General features: G+C 44.6%; 1 protein-coding gene across 1 annotated transcript in view; it reads right to left on the bottom strand.

Moving 5' to 3' along the window:
* Positions 1–523: 523 nt before the first annotated feature.
* spire2 (spire-type actin nucleation factor 2) overlaps positions 524–16,731 on the bottom strand; it is a 110,406-nt gene continuing 94,198 nt past the window's right edge. The window contains exons 10-15 of the mRNA XM_055649034.1: positions 14,207–14,337; positions 12,348–12,485; positions 7,939–8,006; positions 6,959–6,986; positions 5,446–5,561; positions 524–2,521 (exon numbers count right to left, since the gene is read on the bottom strand). Of these exons, the coding sequence (XP_055505009.1) occupies positions 2,317–2,521; positions 5,446–5,561; positions 6,959–6,986; positions 7,939–8,006; positions 12,348–12,485; positions 14,207–14,337 (686 nt within the window). The 3' untranslated portion in view covers positions 524–2,316. The remainder of the gene's footprint in view (positions 2,522–5,445; positions 5,562–6,958; positions 6,987–7,938; positions 8,007–12,347; positions 12,486–14,206; positions 14,338–16,731) is intronic.

Raw genomic sequence — 16,731 nt, 5'->3', positions numbered from 1 at the left:
AATTTAATAAACAATTCAACATGCAATGTTCCACCTTTCTTTAATGTTGCTCACTTAATCATTTAAGTTTCAACTCCATCGTTTATTCCGTATCCTTAAAAAAAAAAAGTCCAAATAATTAAAAGAGAGAGCTTTACTTTGAAGTACGACTGCTCCACTTTAAAATGTTAATGTTGCCTTTTCTCCTCTTGGAGTTGGCATTTTTCTTGACTGTACATTTGGGCCGTTTACAGATAGTACACGTCCTCGTTAAACACTGAAGGTGCAGCATTCTTATGCCCCTGTCCCACTTAGGAAACCTGAACGGAAAATTCAAAACCGGCCGCGACTATAAATAGGTTGCCGTTTTAAAAATCGGTAATTTTCTAGTCGAAGCCGGTTGCGATGTTAGTTGAAGGTGGTTGCCGGAGGTTGCAGGTAGTGGAAGATCTTACCTTCAACCTCCGGCAACCACCTTCAACTAGCAACGCAACCGGCTGCGACTAAAAAATTACCGATTTTTAAAACGACAACCTATTTTTAGCCGTGGCCGGTTTTGAATTTTTTGAAATAATCGCCGGAACATCGAAGAAGCGGAAACCTCTCGGGAGACGGAAAAAAACCTCCGGGAACCACACGGAAACCTTGGGTGGAGCGCAAAATCTCCAGAGGTTTCCGTTCAGGTTTCCTAAGTGGGACAGGGGCATAAGTATCTCATCTCTTTCCATTTATTGCCTGATATTCTCTGAATGCAATAAACAAATGAAGGTGAAAAAAGACAATCAACCAAAACCACTGTGGTTTGAGTATCGTGGGTCTGTGTTTTGGACAAAGATGATTGAAGAGTATTAGGTTTATATTCTGTTGAACTTGCATACAAAATGGTTTAGGATTTTACATTATTTTGTGAGACCAAGATAACCATTTTCCATATTTAGCTTCATCAATAATGATGTCCCTTTCATATTACTGTGAAATTCTGAATAATCGATCCCAGATGATGCAGGAAAATACTGAGGAGACATTAAAGGTGGCCGGCTGCTTACTGTTTTACTCATTCCAAAGAAAAATCTATGTTTAAAAACATAGAAGAACTTTAATACTTGATGTAGAACAATTTACAAAAATAAGCACCAGTTCTTGTAACTCACAAATTCAGAGCTTTCATAGTGCATTTATCCAAAAGCTCCTGTACCAAAATGGGATCCCTGCTAATAAGTGCAGTGTTTAATAGAAGGTTTCTTTCTGCCCAATGATCAACAAGTGCACTACATGGACATCAAATTGCACAGCAAAATGAAAATTAGTTGGAACTGCAGAAGCCAGGCAAAGGGATGTTCTATTTGATCTCAAGGCTCGGCAAATTAAGTAACCGTTCTAATTACAACAACCCACTTTGAATTTCAACCAGTCTTTCCTAATATCACTCCTTTATCTGGAGTAGAGCTCAACACTATGTCATTTATTCTGTGTTCAGTGAAGCACAACAGAACCAAGAATGTAAAATATAAGAACCATCAGAGCCTATCCTAAAGCAGTGTACATTCTGATGCTTTAATCTACTGCGATAGGTCTTGTGTACCACCACAGCACAATGCGGAGAAAAGTCAATCCAATGTTTAAATTGGCAGGGACAACAATGTGAGAATTGCACTGGTACCCAATTTATACAGATGAGTTATATGATGAGTTGCTGTGCTGGTTTTGGATACAAGCCCAAAACACACTCTCCAGTAAAAGGCATAATAATGTTTCCAATATTACAGTATTTAAATTGCAGAAGATGATTTTATATCCAGGAAACAAAGCTATTAGTGATTAGAGATGAAAGCAAGAAAATAAAAAGGGAGAAAGGAATAGTAAATCAATTGTAGTTAAAATTAGGGGAGAAGAAAACCCAAGGATTGCAACCTGACCTGGTCTCTTGCGTCAAGATGGAGGCGTTTCAAATATTCAACATTTTCACCACTACAATCTCCCTGGTTAGCTTTGGTTGACAGCAAGAATGTAACATTCAGAAGATACCGGCATCTCAAATACAAAAGGACGTCTCCAAATCCAAGAACTCCTAGAAAGTCCCACGTGCATCCAGCAGCAACGTTGAAAGTGTTTTACCATGAGCATGTTAAATATGATGTATAAACTCGAGTATATTTTGCATCCTTCATCCTTGCCATATGTCATGTTAGCGGTTGATCAGAATGTACAGGGAACACCGATGATGCACTGCACACTGTTGGTCTGGGAATGAGCACAGCTCATGCAGTGTGACCTGTGACCTCTTTAGCTGACATCTTGCGGTGATTATAATACAATCTGTTGTTGCTTGTACTTTCTTCAGGATCTGGTGGAGCACATGTACATCGACTGCACTCTCCTCGAGGGACTATTATTCACGAGGTCCATACTTTTTCTACTTGAGTTAATGATATCCGCAACAAACTTTGTGCATTCGGCACAGACATCTTTGAAACTACAGCCGTGTGTGTAAAGGTGGGGAAATTCCTGTTCTACCGACCGCTTACTCAGATTCCTCAGAGACCTGCAACACAAAAGAATCCAAAACACTTTCAGAGAGATGAACATTAGGATCTTCCATCCCCGTCACTCTGGCCTGGGAGCTATTTCACTCACACCAAGCACCCGGAAAAGCAAAAAACGTCGACATTTAGTTGTCAACGTTTGAGCCATGTGGACAGGTCAAACTATCAGAATGAAGATATTTGAATGCCTTTTATTGTCATTCAAACAAGCAAAAGTTTGAAGGAAATGTCATTCCCTGCAGTCATAACAGCAAAAAAACTGAACACATAATTACTACAGTTTCACACAAACATCCATCACAGTGAATCTGCAAACACCTCCTCACTGTGATGGAAGGCAAAAGTCTTATCTCTTCCCTGTTCTTCTCCCACGGACAGGCAGTCAAACTGCTGCGTCAAGGCGATCGGGGCTCTTGATGTTAAAGGTGCCGGTGGGCGATGGTAAGTCCCGCGGCCGATTAAGCCTCGCCAGCTCCACGATGTTAGGATCCAGCGAAACGGAGACACGACAAGGAAAAGGACGCGTCCCCGTTCAAGGAAGAGATTTTAAAAGTTTCCCCCACCCCCCACATATACACAACTAAAAATAAACCAAAAACATACCCCTAACAGGATCAGAAAAAAGACAAAAAGAAAAAAGACAAACGGACTGCAGGCGAGCCGCAGCTGCTTAGGCAGCGCCGTCACTCCACGTAAATAAATGTTATGAATGGGTAAGTTTTGATACAGAGAGGACAGTGAGACTGTTCATCAACAGCGAAATGTTGTGACCGAGATATTTGAATGTCTTGGCGTATTGCGCGCCCAGGAGAGGCTGGACATGCCGCTTGGATCTATTCAAACACGTGCGCTCAAATTGAAATCCCACATTAACCATGTTCCCAAATGTAAGAATGATTTATACATGTAATACATGATATACATTTATACATGGTTAATTAACTGGTGTATATCATGTATTACATGTATAAATCGTTCTAACTCCAGTTGATTAACCTTGTATAAATGTATTCCTCGGGACAGCCCCCACTCTCCCAGGGCCACCCTCCGCGGGCTGCGGGTCGGGTGGAGCGGAGGTTTGGGACAATGTTCATGCCTTCACAGTGATGTGATGGGCGCGGGGGTCTGGACCAATCGCTGACTAGTCGCGCCCCCCGGCAACGTCAAGTCCGTTTTTGGACTTTTCTGTTGAGCGGCAGTCGGCCCTTTGGCCTGTAGGCGACGCAGCCTTTCGGGTAGGTGGCGTTTCGATTGAGTGGCCGTTTGGTAAGTTTGCTTTTAGGTGACGCAGCCTTTCGGTTAGTTTGCATTTAGGCGTCCTATCCTTTCGGTTAGTAGGCGTTTCGTCTTCAGACTCTTTCGGTTCAATGGCTTTTCGGCCTCGTTTCTTTGGCTTCCACTCACGATTGTAAACAATGAATACATTGTTGTACTATGGTGATTATTTGTTATATTGCAATTTCTGATTATGTTTTGATGTGATGTATCATATGATTGTGTCGCATAAAGTCTTTGAAAGGAAAAAGAGAGAGGGGGAGAGGGAGGGAGAGCGCGAGTGCGTGTGCGTGTGGTTTCAGTGACTCAGCTGCCAGCCCAAGAATCCATTCGGCCCATAATATCCATACTAGCCCTCTTGAAGCCAGTCCCTTCGGCCCACAACACCAGGCTAGCGCTCCAGAAAGCCACCCCCCTACTGGCCAGGATTATTGGAATTGGTGGAGAGGTGGAATATTGTGTTGGGGGACCAGCCCTCCCGTGTGAAGCTGGGACCCAACGGATCCCACTTAGTATATTGTCTTCTAAAGATGCCTTTAAAAATTCCTTCTCTTTGCCCCACCATTGCCTCAATGCCTTCAGTGTTTCTCTTACTATTTCCCCAAAGTTCTCCAATGTTATCCATTGACGCAAACATTCTTTCTGCTCCGGCACTGTCTTAATTGCTGGAGAATCTCCAGGTGTATCACCTGATGATAATGAAGTTAATAGCTCCAATATACACCTGAAAAATGTGGCTAACTTTGAGCTGCTCTGCTGCTTGGAAGCTGCTTTCATCGGGTCATGAGCGATAGGAGCAGAATGAGGCCATTCGGCCCATCAAGGGTATTCCGCCATTCAATCATGGCTGTTCGATCTCTCCCTCTCAACCCCATTCTGCCTTTCCCCCATAACACCTGACACCAGTACTAATCAATAATCTATTTGCACTCTACCCTATGGCTGTCCATTCTGCCCAAAACCCCACTGACAAAATGATTGAAACAATATTACATATCCTAGTGACACATAACCCTTTATTTAATTACCGCAGCTCAAATTCTCTGAAAATGATCTCATGAAGCAGCTGTTTTCTTGCAGCAAACTGCATCTGAACAATTGAAATTTGCAGTCACTGCACCCCAGCCATAAAACTAGCAGAAGGTGGATACAAAACGCTGGAGTGCCTCCTGGGGACAGGCAGCATCTCTGGGGAGAAGGGGTGGGTGATGTTTCGGGTGGAGACCCTTCTTACTATCACCCATTCCTTCTCGCCTGTCCGGCTGAGTTACTCCAGCTTTTTGTATCTACCTCGGTTTAAACCAGCATCTGCAGTTCCTTCCTACAGATAAAACTAGCAGGACTGATATAATTCATGTATGTTGTTATCTCATATCACAAGTAGAACCATCTTCACGGCTTGTTTAATTTATAGCTGGTGGGAAGAAACCTCGATCCTCTTGGTCTCCAGGATGAGTTTCAATTTACTCATCTCGTTTCACTAAGATTAAGCCCATCCATCTAAAGTGCTGCCAACAGTGTTGGCAACAGAACGCAATATGTGAAAGTAATTGTGGTTAGAGTTATGTCATTCTCATTATGTTATTAGATCGTCATTCATTACAAGGACAACTTCAACATCCACCAGAACAGAGTTCGAGATACTTACTGGGATTGGAAGAAGCCTTTTGCCAGGGCCATTTTTGTCTGACTAATTGCTTGGATATTCTCAAACCCCAGTGTGTAGACGGGTATATGGGCCAGTTTCTTGGAAGGGATCTTAATCTGTAGAAAATAAATGGAATCAAAGACTGCACAGGAGAAGGGCATCAAGTCTATACCAGCTTGAAGTGGAGCAATCCCATCTTCACAACTCTTCAAATCATTCCCTCTCACAGCTTTCCAATTCCAACTCACACACCCGTGAATTCCAGATCACCACCGCAACTCATTAACTGTGTCCTCTCACCACTCTGCTATCTTTCCCCCCAAAACTTCAATATGTGCTTAGCTCATGCATTAATACAAGTAGCTTCCAATTATCTAGAACAAAGCAGGATCATTTTGCCCCCAAACTGTTCCACTTCAAGAGTCAAGAGTGTTTTATTGTCGTATGTTCCAGATAGAACAATGAAATTCTTACTTGCAGCAGCACAACAGAATATGTCAACATAGTGCACTGTAAACAATGTAATGGACAAGGAAAAAAGTTTTGTGTGTGTATATATGTATTTGTATGTGTAAATGTGTGCGTGTGTATGTATATGTGTACACACACACACACACACACACACACTAAAAGTGCAAAAAGACAAAACCAATGCCCCCACGTCTAATTGCTTGGATATTTGAGGTTGTAGTGTTTAATAGCCTAATGGCTATGGGGAAGAAACTGTTCCTGAACCTGGACGTTACAGTTTTCAGGCTCCTGTACTTCTTCCCGATGGCAGGGTCAAAATGAGTGCGTGACCAGGGTGGTGTGGGTCTCTGATGAAGCTGGCTGCCTTTTTGAGGCAGTGCCTCCTGCAAATCCCTTCGATGGTGGGAGGTCAGAGCCCATTAAGGACTGGGCCGTGTTCACCACTTTTCACAGTCTTCTTTGTTCATGGGCGTTCAAGTTGCTGAACCAGGCTGTGATGCAAGGCTGATAGGGCTGTCATAGGGGGTTTTAAGCAGAATATGAGGTGCTGTTCCTCCAATTTGCACTGTTGCCTCACTCTGACAATGGAAGAGGCCCAGCACTGAAATGTCAGTGTGGGAATGGGAGAGGGAGTTAAAGTGTTGAGGACCCAGGAGTTCAGGTTGTTTTAGGCAGACTGAGTGGAGGTGTTCAGCGAAACGATCGCCGAGCCTGCGCTTGGTCTCGCCAATATACAGGAACCCACACCTAGAACAGCGGACACAGTAGATGAGGTTATTGTAGATGATATTTCATCCTCTTGCACTACCTGCACTGGCATTCTCTTTCCTCCCACTAATTCTCAGTTTTATTTTTATATAATTACAGATGTTGCCGTGTCTACAATCTATCAACAGAATTGGGAGGATGTCAAACCAGAGGAAATTCAGTAAACAAAAAAATCTGTCGGAAATAGCAGGGGACTTAGATTTAATTGATCAAGTCCCTGAGGTGGTGGATAAGTAGATGTATAAGATCAATTACTGATTGCTGCAATTCTTACCTTCAAAATGCAGGTACCACAAACTGACCTACGAGAAATAAAATACATATGAGTGAACGGTAGGAAAATTTGTTGGAGTGCGAGAAAATTGAATGTTTGAACGGGCATTCGATGATTACACAGGCAGTTCGTCATTTTTACATATTTTTTAAAATAATTTTGTGACATCTGCCACTTTATTCTTTCAGAGTCAGTGTATTTTCGTCAAAATGCGCAGGCTTTAAACTGAAAGAATCTTACGATCGTGGCAAACATTTGTTCAATCCCAGCACTAAATGCAGTTTACTTGTACTTAAATATCATTCAATTCACAAATAAAATGTGGTAAAATTACACAATGCACAACAGGTGTTCAATATGTTTAAAATTTTTGAAATGAAGCAGACTATTTTGCATAGTATTGAAAATGTACGTTTTTTTTCTAAAATGAATAGTTTTCTAGATAATACACAATTTTTGTTTTAACAATGTTAAACAATTAAGACAATAGATAATAGGTGCGGAGTAGGCCATTCGGCCCTTCGAGCCAGCACCGCCATTCATGTGATCATGGCTGATCATCCACAATCAGTACCCCGTTCCTGCCTTCTCCCTATATCTCCTGACTCCATTATCTTTAAGAGCTCTATCTAACTCTCTCTTGAAAACATCCAGAGAATTGGCCTCCACCGCCTTCTGAGGCAGAGAATTCCACAGATTCACAACCCTCTGGGTGAAAAAGTTTTTCCTCATCTCCGATTTACATGGCTTACCTAATGGCGAACCTAAAAAGGTTTTCTATGAAACACACGAGCAAAGAGGAGAATTTAAATTCACCTGTAAACTTACAGCTTTAGTTTTCTTTATACCCCCTTTTCCAATACATCTTATGTCCTGACTGAGTCAGTGGATTAACTGGAATGCTGACAGTAGATTCCATTACTTTGATTAAAATGTTGCACTATACGCTTGCAGTAAAAAGGTTATTGGCAGTTGTTTACCTTTTGCAAAAGAGACATGTGGAAGGCCACGAGAACATGGGGAACTTTGTTTTACAGCAACAGCAGACCTGCAGGGAAAAAGCAAGATATCACAACCCTTCAAAGCAAATTCACGATAATACACGACAGGCAACATCTCTATAGAGCAGTGGTTCCCAACCTTTTTTTTGGCCATGCCCCACCTAATCACCTCTAAAATCCTGATGCCCCCCCCCCCCAATGTGGTGATATATAATTCTTATCATTTAAAAAGTGAACTCCGTTTCAGCTGAAGAAGCATAAAACGCCAATACCTTGGTTGTAATAACTACACAATAAAGACCTTTTTTACCCCCAAAAAATTATTTACTCAAAATAACATCTGAAACATAAACTACATATGTTTACCTGATGGAAAATCCTAAAAAATAAAAATCAAAAATTTGGACCCAGACCTCAGTCGCGCTCAATTGCCCCCCTTAAAAATCAAATTGCCCCCCTATGGGGCGTATGCCCCACATTGGGAACCACTGCTATAGAGAGAAGGAATGGGTCGAGACACTTCAGACTGAAGAAGCGTCTCAACCCGAAACGTCACCTATTCCTTCTCTCTAGAGATGCTGCCTGTCCGGCTGAGTTACTCCAGCATTTTGTAACTATCTTCGGTTTAAACCAGCATCTTCAGTTCCTTCCAACACTCTGATGCACATCAAGGCGCGACTCTGGTCAGCAGCGGCCTCTGCAGCCTGTCCGCGTTTTTATTATTTTTTGTCTGTGTTTTTATGTAGTTTTTGTTGTTTTATGTTTATGTGGGGTGGGGTGGGAGGGGGGGGGAAACTTTTGAATCTCTCCCTGCACTGGAGACCCGACCTTTTCTCGTCGGGTCTCAGCTGTCGTTGAGGCCGCAACGAGGAGCGGCCTCCAACAGGAAGAAGCCGGGGACTCAGGTGCCGACTCACCTCACCGTCGCGGAGCTGGCCGAGACCGGAGCGGGTGGAGCGGTGGAGGAGCGTTGCCGCTGCCGCTGCTGCTGGGTCGGAGGCTGCTGCTGTGGGTCTGCGGACGGCGGCACCGGGAGCCCGCGGATCCCTGGAGGGAGACCGCTTTTCGGGGCTCCTGCAATGGCAACTTCTCCCGCCCGAGTTGCGGGGTCGAAGAGCTCCTGGAGCGGGGCTTAGCACCACTGCCCCGCGCGGCTTGGAATGCGGGACTTTGCGAGCGCACACCGGGGGCTCCAACATCAAGACCCGGTGTGCGACCTCGCATCACCCGGCGTGGCTTCAATGGCCGCGGGACAAATCGCCATCGCCAGCCGGAGGCTTTGACTTTGACTCTGACATCGGGGGGGAGAGAGTGCAGTGGAGAGATAAGTTTATTTGGCCTTCCATCACAGCTATGTGATGGATGTTTATGTAAAATGTAATTATGTTGTGTCTGGGGTCTATTTGTGTGTAATGTATGGCTGCAGAAACGGCATTTCATTTGGACCTCCAGGGGTCCAAATGACAATTAAATATACTCTCTCTCTCTTGACTCAGTGGAATGGAATACTCTGATGCGTGGATGAATGCAACTGTTGTCAATATTTTTTCATGTCCTACTGGTGCAGTGAGGTTGCAGTGTGTCCCATCCACCCAATTAATCAAAGGCTATTCTGACAGTACCGCTGAAACACTTGCCCTCAACCAACAAGGATAATGGCTGTAATGGGAACAAATGCTTCTTCCAAGGGACGGTGGAATGTGTGAAGTATCTAACCATGACTTCATTGTCACTGGGTCTAAAGCTGAGAACTTGCCCATGAATAAGGCCACAGAAGCACCTTCACCAGAATGCAGCTCATCATTATCTTTTCAAGGGGAATTGGGGTTGAGCAATGAATAGCCTGGCCGATGACATCCACGTCCCACAAAATCATCAACATTTTAACAGAATTCCAATTTCAAAAATAAATCTTAAAAAGTAGTGTTACAGAGAAAAATAGTTTGTTACAGAGAAAGGTTGAACAAGTTAGGGCTTTATTCTTTGGAGCGCAGAAGGTTAAGGGGGGACTTGATAGAGGCTTTTAAAATGATGAGAGGGATAGACAGAGTTGACGTGGAAAAGCTTTTCCCACTGAGAGTAGGGAAGATTCAAACAAGGGGACATGACATGAAAATTAAGGGACAGAAGTTTAGGGGTAACATGAGGGGTAACTTCTTTACTCAGAGAGTGGTGGCTGTGTGGAATGAGCTTCCAGTGAAGGTGGTGGAGGCAGGTTCGTTTTTATCATTTAAAAATAAATTGGATAGTTATATGGATGGGAAGGGAATGGAGGGTTATGGTCTGAGCGCAGGTATAGGGGACTAGGGGAGATTATGTGTTCGGAACGGACTAGAAGAGTCGAGATGGCCTGTTTCCGTGCTGTAATTGTTATATGGTTATATGGTAGTGCATGTTGCAGGATCATTCACCATTTTTGGTTGCAGTTGTAAAGCAAGGAGTTTCTTGATTAGTATGGGTGTCAGAGGTCATGGGGAGAAGGCAGGAGAATGGGGTTAGAAGGGAGAGATAGATCAGCCGCGATTGAATGGTGGAGTTGACTTGATGAGCCGAATGGCCCAATATGAGGGAGAGAGAGAGAGAGAAAATAAATGAGAAAATGAGAAAAAAAAGCTGAGAATAGTTTATTTTTTTAACGGTAAAGTATTAATCAGTTTGATTTCTTTCCTGAAACTAGCCAGAAAGGTTCCATGATAATTTGGAGAAATATGAAGAGCCAAGGGAATTTTTTCCACTCCACATAAATACTAAATCTGCTCTAGTTTAACACCAAGTTAATAAAAATGTCACCTGCAAAATAACTTCAAGTGAGGAGCAAAACAATTAGCTGACACCAATTTGGTTAATAATTAGACAAACATTTGGTCTGAAGTAGGGTCCCAACCAGAAACGTCACCTATTCCTTTTCTCCAGAGATTCCGTCTGACCTGCTGAATTACTTTAGCTTTTTGTGTCTATCTTCAGTTTAAACCAGCATCTGCAGTTCCTTCCCACACAAAATAATTAGCTTGGTGAGCAAGGTTAGTGCTGTCAGTGAGTGTACAGCCTCAGGAACGTGTGACAACAATCCCGAATCCAGAAGCTGAGGATGTGTGGGAATGCTGATAGACCCAGACTCAGGATGTGTGGGCACGCCCTCTAGTTCATGGTGCTGAGATGTGCACAGTTGGTTAGCTAAGATGTTTAGTTTAGTTTAGAGATGCAGCGCAGAAATAGGTCCTTCGGCTCACCGAGTCCACGCCGACCAGCGTTCCCCGCACACTGATGGGCCTGTCCCACTTAGGTGATTTTTCAGTCGCCAGAAAAACCGGCGACTGGAACGTTGGCTGTCAGAGTGGAACACACACCCACACCGCTTCCTTCACCAGCCCTTTATGCAGGCCGGGGGGGCAGGGCAAGCAGAGGGAGCGCTGTGTGAGAGAAATTCACACGGTGCAAAGCCAATGTGATACAGACACACACCACGATGAACAGGAAGGTTGGCGCTGTAATTAAGACGGTGAAAGCACGGTGTACGGGAAGGGTCACGTAAGTCCTTTAAAAGAGGGGGGAAGAAGGGGCGGGGAGAAGGATTGGAGACAACTTTTAAGAAGCCAGAGATACACGGCTGTGAAGCTCGGCGGACATTAATATTGCCGGTCGGTTATCCTCGGTTCTCAAAACTACTGTTTACATTTTTTTCCCCCCCAACGAGCCAATAAAATTCACCGGTCTACGAGAACCTTGGACCTCCTGGCGACCCACCTACGGCACGAGAATTCTCGCTACTCACCATGGCGGCTTGATTCTGGTCGCCGCCAATTTTTCAACATATTGAAAATTTCTCAGCGACCATATGAGACCACGACTAGTTCCCAGAATGCGGGAACTGCTCACGACCACGAAGGCGACTCCCCAGCAACCACCCGCGAACACGTGGCGACCGCACAGTCTCCTGCAGTCGCCTAAAAAGTCGCCTAAGTGGGACAGGCCCATATCGTTATCCTGCACGTACTAGGGACAATTTACAATTTTGATCCAAGCCAATTAACCAACAAGCCTGTAAGTCTTTGGAGGGTGGGAGGAAACCAGAGCTCTTAGAGAAAACCCGCACAGGTCATGGGGAGAACGTACAAACTCCGTACAGGCAGAACCCGTAGTCGGGATCGAACCTGGGTCTCTGGCGCTGCGAGGTAGCAACTCTACCGCTGCGCCACTGTGCCGCCCCTGATGTGTGAAGCTGCAGAGGGCGCCACCTAGCTCCAACGTCTAAACACTGCATAAGAATTTGTGGTGAATGACCACTTAGGGGCAATGTTTTAACACAAATGTGTGATGCAGAAGAACGACTGGAGGAGAATGGATGATGATTATCGAGAGTGGACACGAAAAGCGTGGAATATACAAACCTTCCCCTTTTTCAGGTTGTTGTAAAGATCTTTGTTTTGCTGAAACTTTTCCATTTCAGCTTTTACCAAGACTTTACGAACATTAATTATTTCTTCCACTGTCAGAGCCAGGCTTTCCACTGGGTGACTGAATTCTTCCTGCGGAGAGAAACAAAGATTCCACACTCAGTCTCCCTGCTAGAACGTGGCTCCATTTTAAATAGGGGAGGCACTGGGACACTGCTTAATGTTGAATGCAGAGCTCGCAAGGCAAGGGGGCTTGATAGCCACTGGCGAAGGAGTGCCCATATCATGAACACATTCACAGGAAAACCCTGCCTTCAGATGCTGGGGACGAGGTGGTTGTGTTCATAAAGAACAGTCCGTGGCCTGAATTTCCAAGAGAATGCAAATCGCCATCATCTGCACGTGTTTAACAAAATGCAAGTTGGAAAAAAAAAAAAAATTCCCATGAAAATCAAATATTCTATAAAAGAAAGTTTTATTCTGTATTCTGTATCTTAAAAATTTTGCATTAGGAAGTTGTGGATTCCATCCGGATGAATATCCGATACCTCAGCAGCCATGCTGCTTCTGGTTTCTTCCATTGCTACCAGAATGGGCCACAATATTGGGCTGAATCTTGCGTAACTTTGCTTGTTGTCAGGATTTATCACCCACACTCACTGCCCAGCTGCATTGACCCGGGCTTGCATCCTGAAGGTGAATCTCACGGAGCCTCTGGACCCGAATCAGGCAGAGTGGCCTTCATCACGGCTATTCAAGAAACAAATGAAGGAAATGCAACCGCAGAAGATGCAACGCCTGCCTCTATACTTCCACCCTCATCTTCAGACAGACACCCCAGCAGTCCTTCCAGGTGAGGTACACCTCCTCCAACCTTATCGATTGCATCTCGTGTTCCTGATGTGGCCTCCTGTACATTGGCGAGACCAAGTGTAGACTCGGTGACTGTTTTGCTCGGTCCCCCAAGGCCGACTGGATCTCCAGGTTGCTATTCATTTTAACTCCCCTTCCCATCCCCACACTGACCTCTCTGTCCGGGGCCTTCCCCATTGCCAGAGAGAGGCTACACGCAAACTGGAAGAACAACACCCCATATTCCATGTGGGCAGCTTACAACAGGAACATTGAATTCTCCAATTTCTGGTAACGACAAACCCTCCCCTCTTCCCCCACCCCTTCTACCCTCTCCCCCGCTCCCCTCAGCACCATCTGGAACCACACCCATTTCTCCCTTCCCCCGACATTCCCTCCTCTAGTTTCACAATTCACAACTCTTCAATCCTTTTGTCTCTCACCTTCTATCTTTTCATGTCTGGCCCTTGCCCAACCATCCGCCTATTATGAACACCCCTTGCTTGCATCCACCATTGCTTTGTCCTGGCCCTTCGTTTTTTCAACTTAAGGGCCTGTCCCATTTGGGCGTAATTTGCGGGTAATTTACGTGACATCATTTACTCGTCATGGTGCGCGCATGGTGCGTGGTGACGTAGGCAGTGACGCGTGGTGCCCCAGGATTATGGGATGTACAAATTCTTCGCACGCCATCTACGTGACGCACAAATGGGACAAGCCCTTTAGTTTCTCCACTCTTCTCTCCCCCCAAATCAGTCTGCAATGATCGTACTGAATTGTGGAGCAGGCTCGAAGGGCCGAGTTGTCTACTGGGTTCCAACTTCCCCATCTTTCTACAAATGAAACACTTCTATTGATACTTGAGAAGCACAGGATCTCAATGTATATATTGTTTGCTTAGAAATATGCTTATAGAGTAAAAAGAGATAAACACTTTGCCCCATTGAAGTGTGAAACTGAGTGAGCACAAAGCCTGTATGCAAACAGGAACAGATACTTACCATCAACTGGCGTTTGGTTACGTTTGAACGAGTCTCTGAAGTACCCCTTGAGGTACGCAGGATATCTCCCCTCGCTGAAGAAGAACGACTTCTTTGAGCCACCGCGGGCCACATCTCCACGTTCTGTTTCACTAAACACAAACAAATATCACATCTTTGACAATCTGATCCAGTGGAACGTCTGTGGCACACTAGCCCCTGAATCCAATGATACCTTTAACATGTGATTATTTCTTCAGAAGCAGTTCCTGAGTTAGCAAATAATTCAACTGACAGGAATATAACATCCAAGTCCAATCATCTTCTTATTCACTGCCCACAGAAGAGGCAGAGTTTACAAAAGCAGTAATTAAAGATGGATGTTCTCTTTCATAGTCCAGTGGATTTCAGATTTGGAGTTAGGAATGAGAAAGGTGTGAACATGCTCGGGCATCTTCTCACCCCCCCCCCACCCCCACCTTAAACTAATGAGTAGAGGAAAAATAATCCATTGTTTAAAAAAGGTTCTAAGAGTAAACCTAGCAATTATAGACCTGTGAGTTTGATGTCAGTGGTGGGCAAATTAATGCAAAGGATACTTAGAGATAATATATATAATCATCTGGATAAACAGGATCTGATTAGGAACAGTCAACATAGAAGTTCATGTTTGACTAATCTTCTTGAAATTTTTGAAGAGGTTACTAGGGAAATTGATGAGGGTAAAGCAGTGGATGTTGTCTATATGGACTTCAGTCAGGCCTTTGACAAGGTTCCACATGGAAGGTTAGTTAAGAAGGTTCAATTGTTGGGTATTAATAGTGGAGTAGCAAGGTGGATTCAACAGTGGCTGAATGGGAGATACCAGAGAGTAATGGTTGATAACTGTTTGTCAGGTTGGAGACCAGTGACTAGTGGGGTGCCTCTGGGATCTGTGTTGGGTCCACTGTTGTTTGTCATATACATCAATGATCTGGATGATGGTGTGGTAAATTGCACCGACCATCGATCCCCACACATTAACACTATCCTAGTGTTTCCAATTGTCCAAGGATGCAATAAATTGTATTAAGTTGTGAACACAGCTCGGTCTCACCCATCTCCCCCAGCCCCCATCTGCTCCATCTATATTTCACATAGCCTCGGGAAAGCAGCCAACATAATCAAGGACAGTGTTCACAACTTAATACAATTTATTGCACCCTTGGACAATGCAGTTGCCATACCCAGCTGTGATGCATTCCTGTACGATGCTTTCTATGCTGCATCTGTAGAAATTGATAAAAAGTCATTGGAAACACTAGGATAGTGTTAATGTGTGGGGATCGATGGTCGGTGCAGACTCGGTGGGCCGAAGGGACAATTTCTGCGCTGTATCTCTAAACTAAACTAGATTTGAGCTGTCTGTTGCCAAATGTTCATTGGCTTCTGAGGAAGTAGAGGCGTTGGTGTGCTTTCTTGGTCGTAGTCGGACCAGGGTACATAGTTCATGACATTGCCACCAAGGAACCTGGAGCTCTCCGCTACCTGAACTTTGGCACCATTGTTGCAGACGGGGCATGAACTCCAGTCCGCTCTGTTTCACTAACGTTGAGCTAAGCACCACCAAGCTCTCTTCCTTCCCTCTGTACCCAGTGATCAATCTCCAAACGCTTATTTGCTGCTTTACACTTGTGACAAAGTGTCAAAAGTGCCAGAGTCAAAATCACAGTGCACAGAATGAGGCTCGCAGCCCACTTTTCTCAAGCCAACCATCAAGTACCTACGTATCTATTGATCAGTATATATTTATCAGCATTATTGATCTGCACGGGGGCTCAGCGGTAGAGTTGCTGCCTTACAACACTAACGGCGCCAGAGCCGCGGGCTCAATCCCAACTGCAGGTGCTGTCTGTACCAGGTTGACCACGTGGATTTTTTCTAAGATCTTCGGTTTCCTCCCACTCACCAAAGACGTACAGTTTTGTAGGTTAATTGGTGTGTGTAGGGTTGTGTTCATGTGCGGGGATCGCTGGTCGGTGTGGACTCAGTGGGCCGAAGGGCCTGTTGCCGCGCTGTATCTCTAAACTAAACTTGATTTGAAGCTGTTCAGATGCTCTTTGAGATAGTTAAATATGGCAACAGCCACTGACGACACAACCTCCTAAGACAATAGACAACAGGTGCAGGAGTAGGCCATTCGGACCTTCGAGCCAGCACCGCCATTCACTGTGATCATGGCAAATTATCCACAATCAGTACCCCGTTCCTGCCTTCTCCCCATAACCTTGACTCCACTATCTTCAAGAGCCCTACCTGACTCTCTCTTGAAAGCACCCAGAGAATTGGCCTCCACCGCCTTCTGAGGCAGAGAATTCCACAGTTTCCCAACTCTCTGGGTGAAAAAGTTATTCCTCATCTCCATTGAGTCACCGTGTTCTGCATTCCAACCAACCTCTCAGTAAAACAATTCCACCTCAAATCCCCTCTGAAACTCCTACGCTTAACCTTAACCTTATGTGCTCTGGTTTTAGGTACCTCAACCATAGGGAAATAGTTTTCACTAT

This window comes from Leucoraja erinacea, chromosome 17 (genome assembly GCF_028641065.1).
Source record: "Leucoraja erinacea ecotype New England chromosome 17, Leri_hhj_1, whole genome shotgun sequence".
NCBI lineage: Eukaryota > Metazoa > Chordata > Chondrichthyes > Rajiformes > Rajidae > Leucoraja > Leucoraja erinaceus.
Note: the sequence above shows the minus strand (reverse complement) of the source record. Positions and strands in the feature narration are given on the sequence as shown.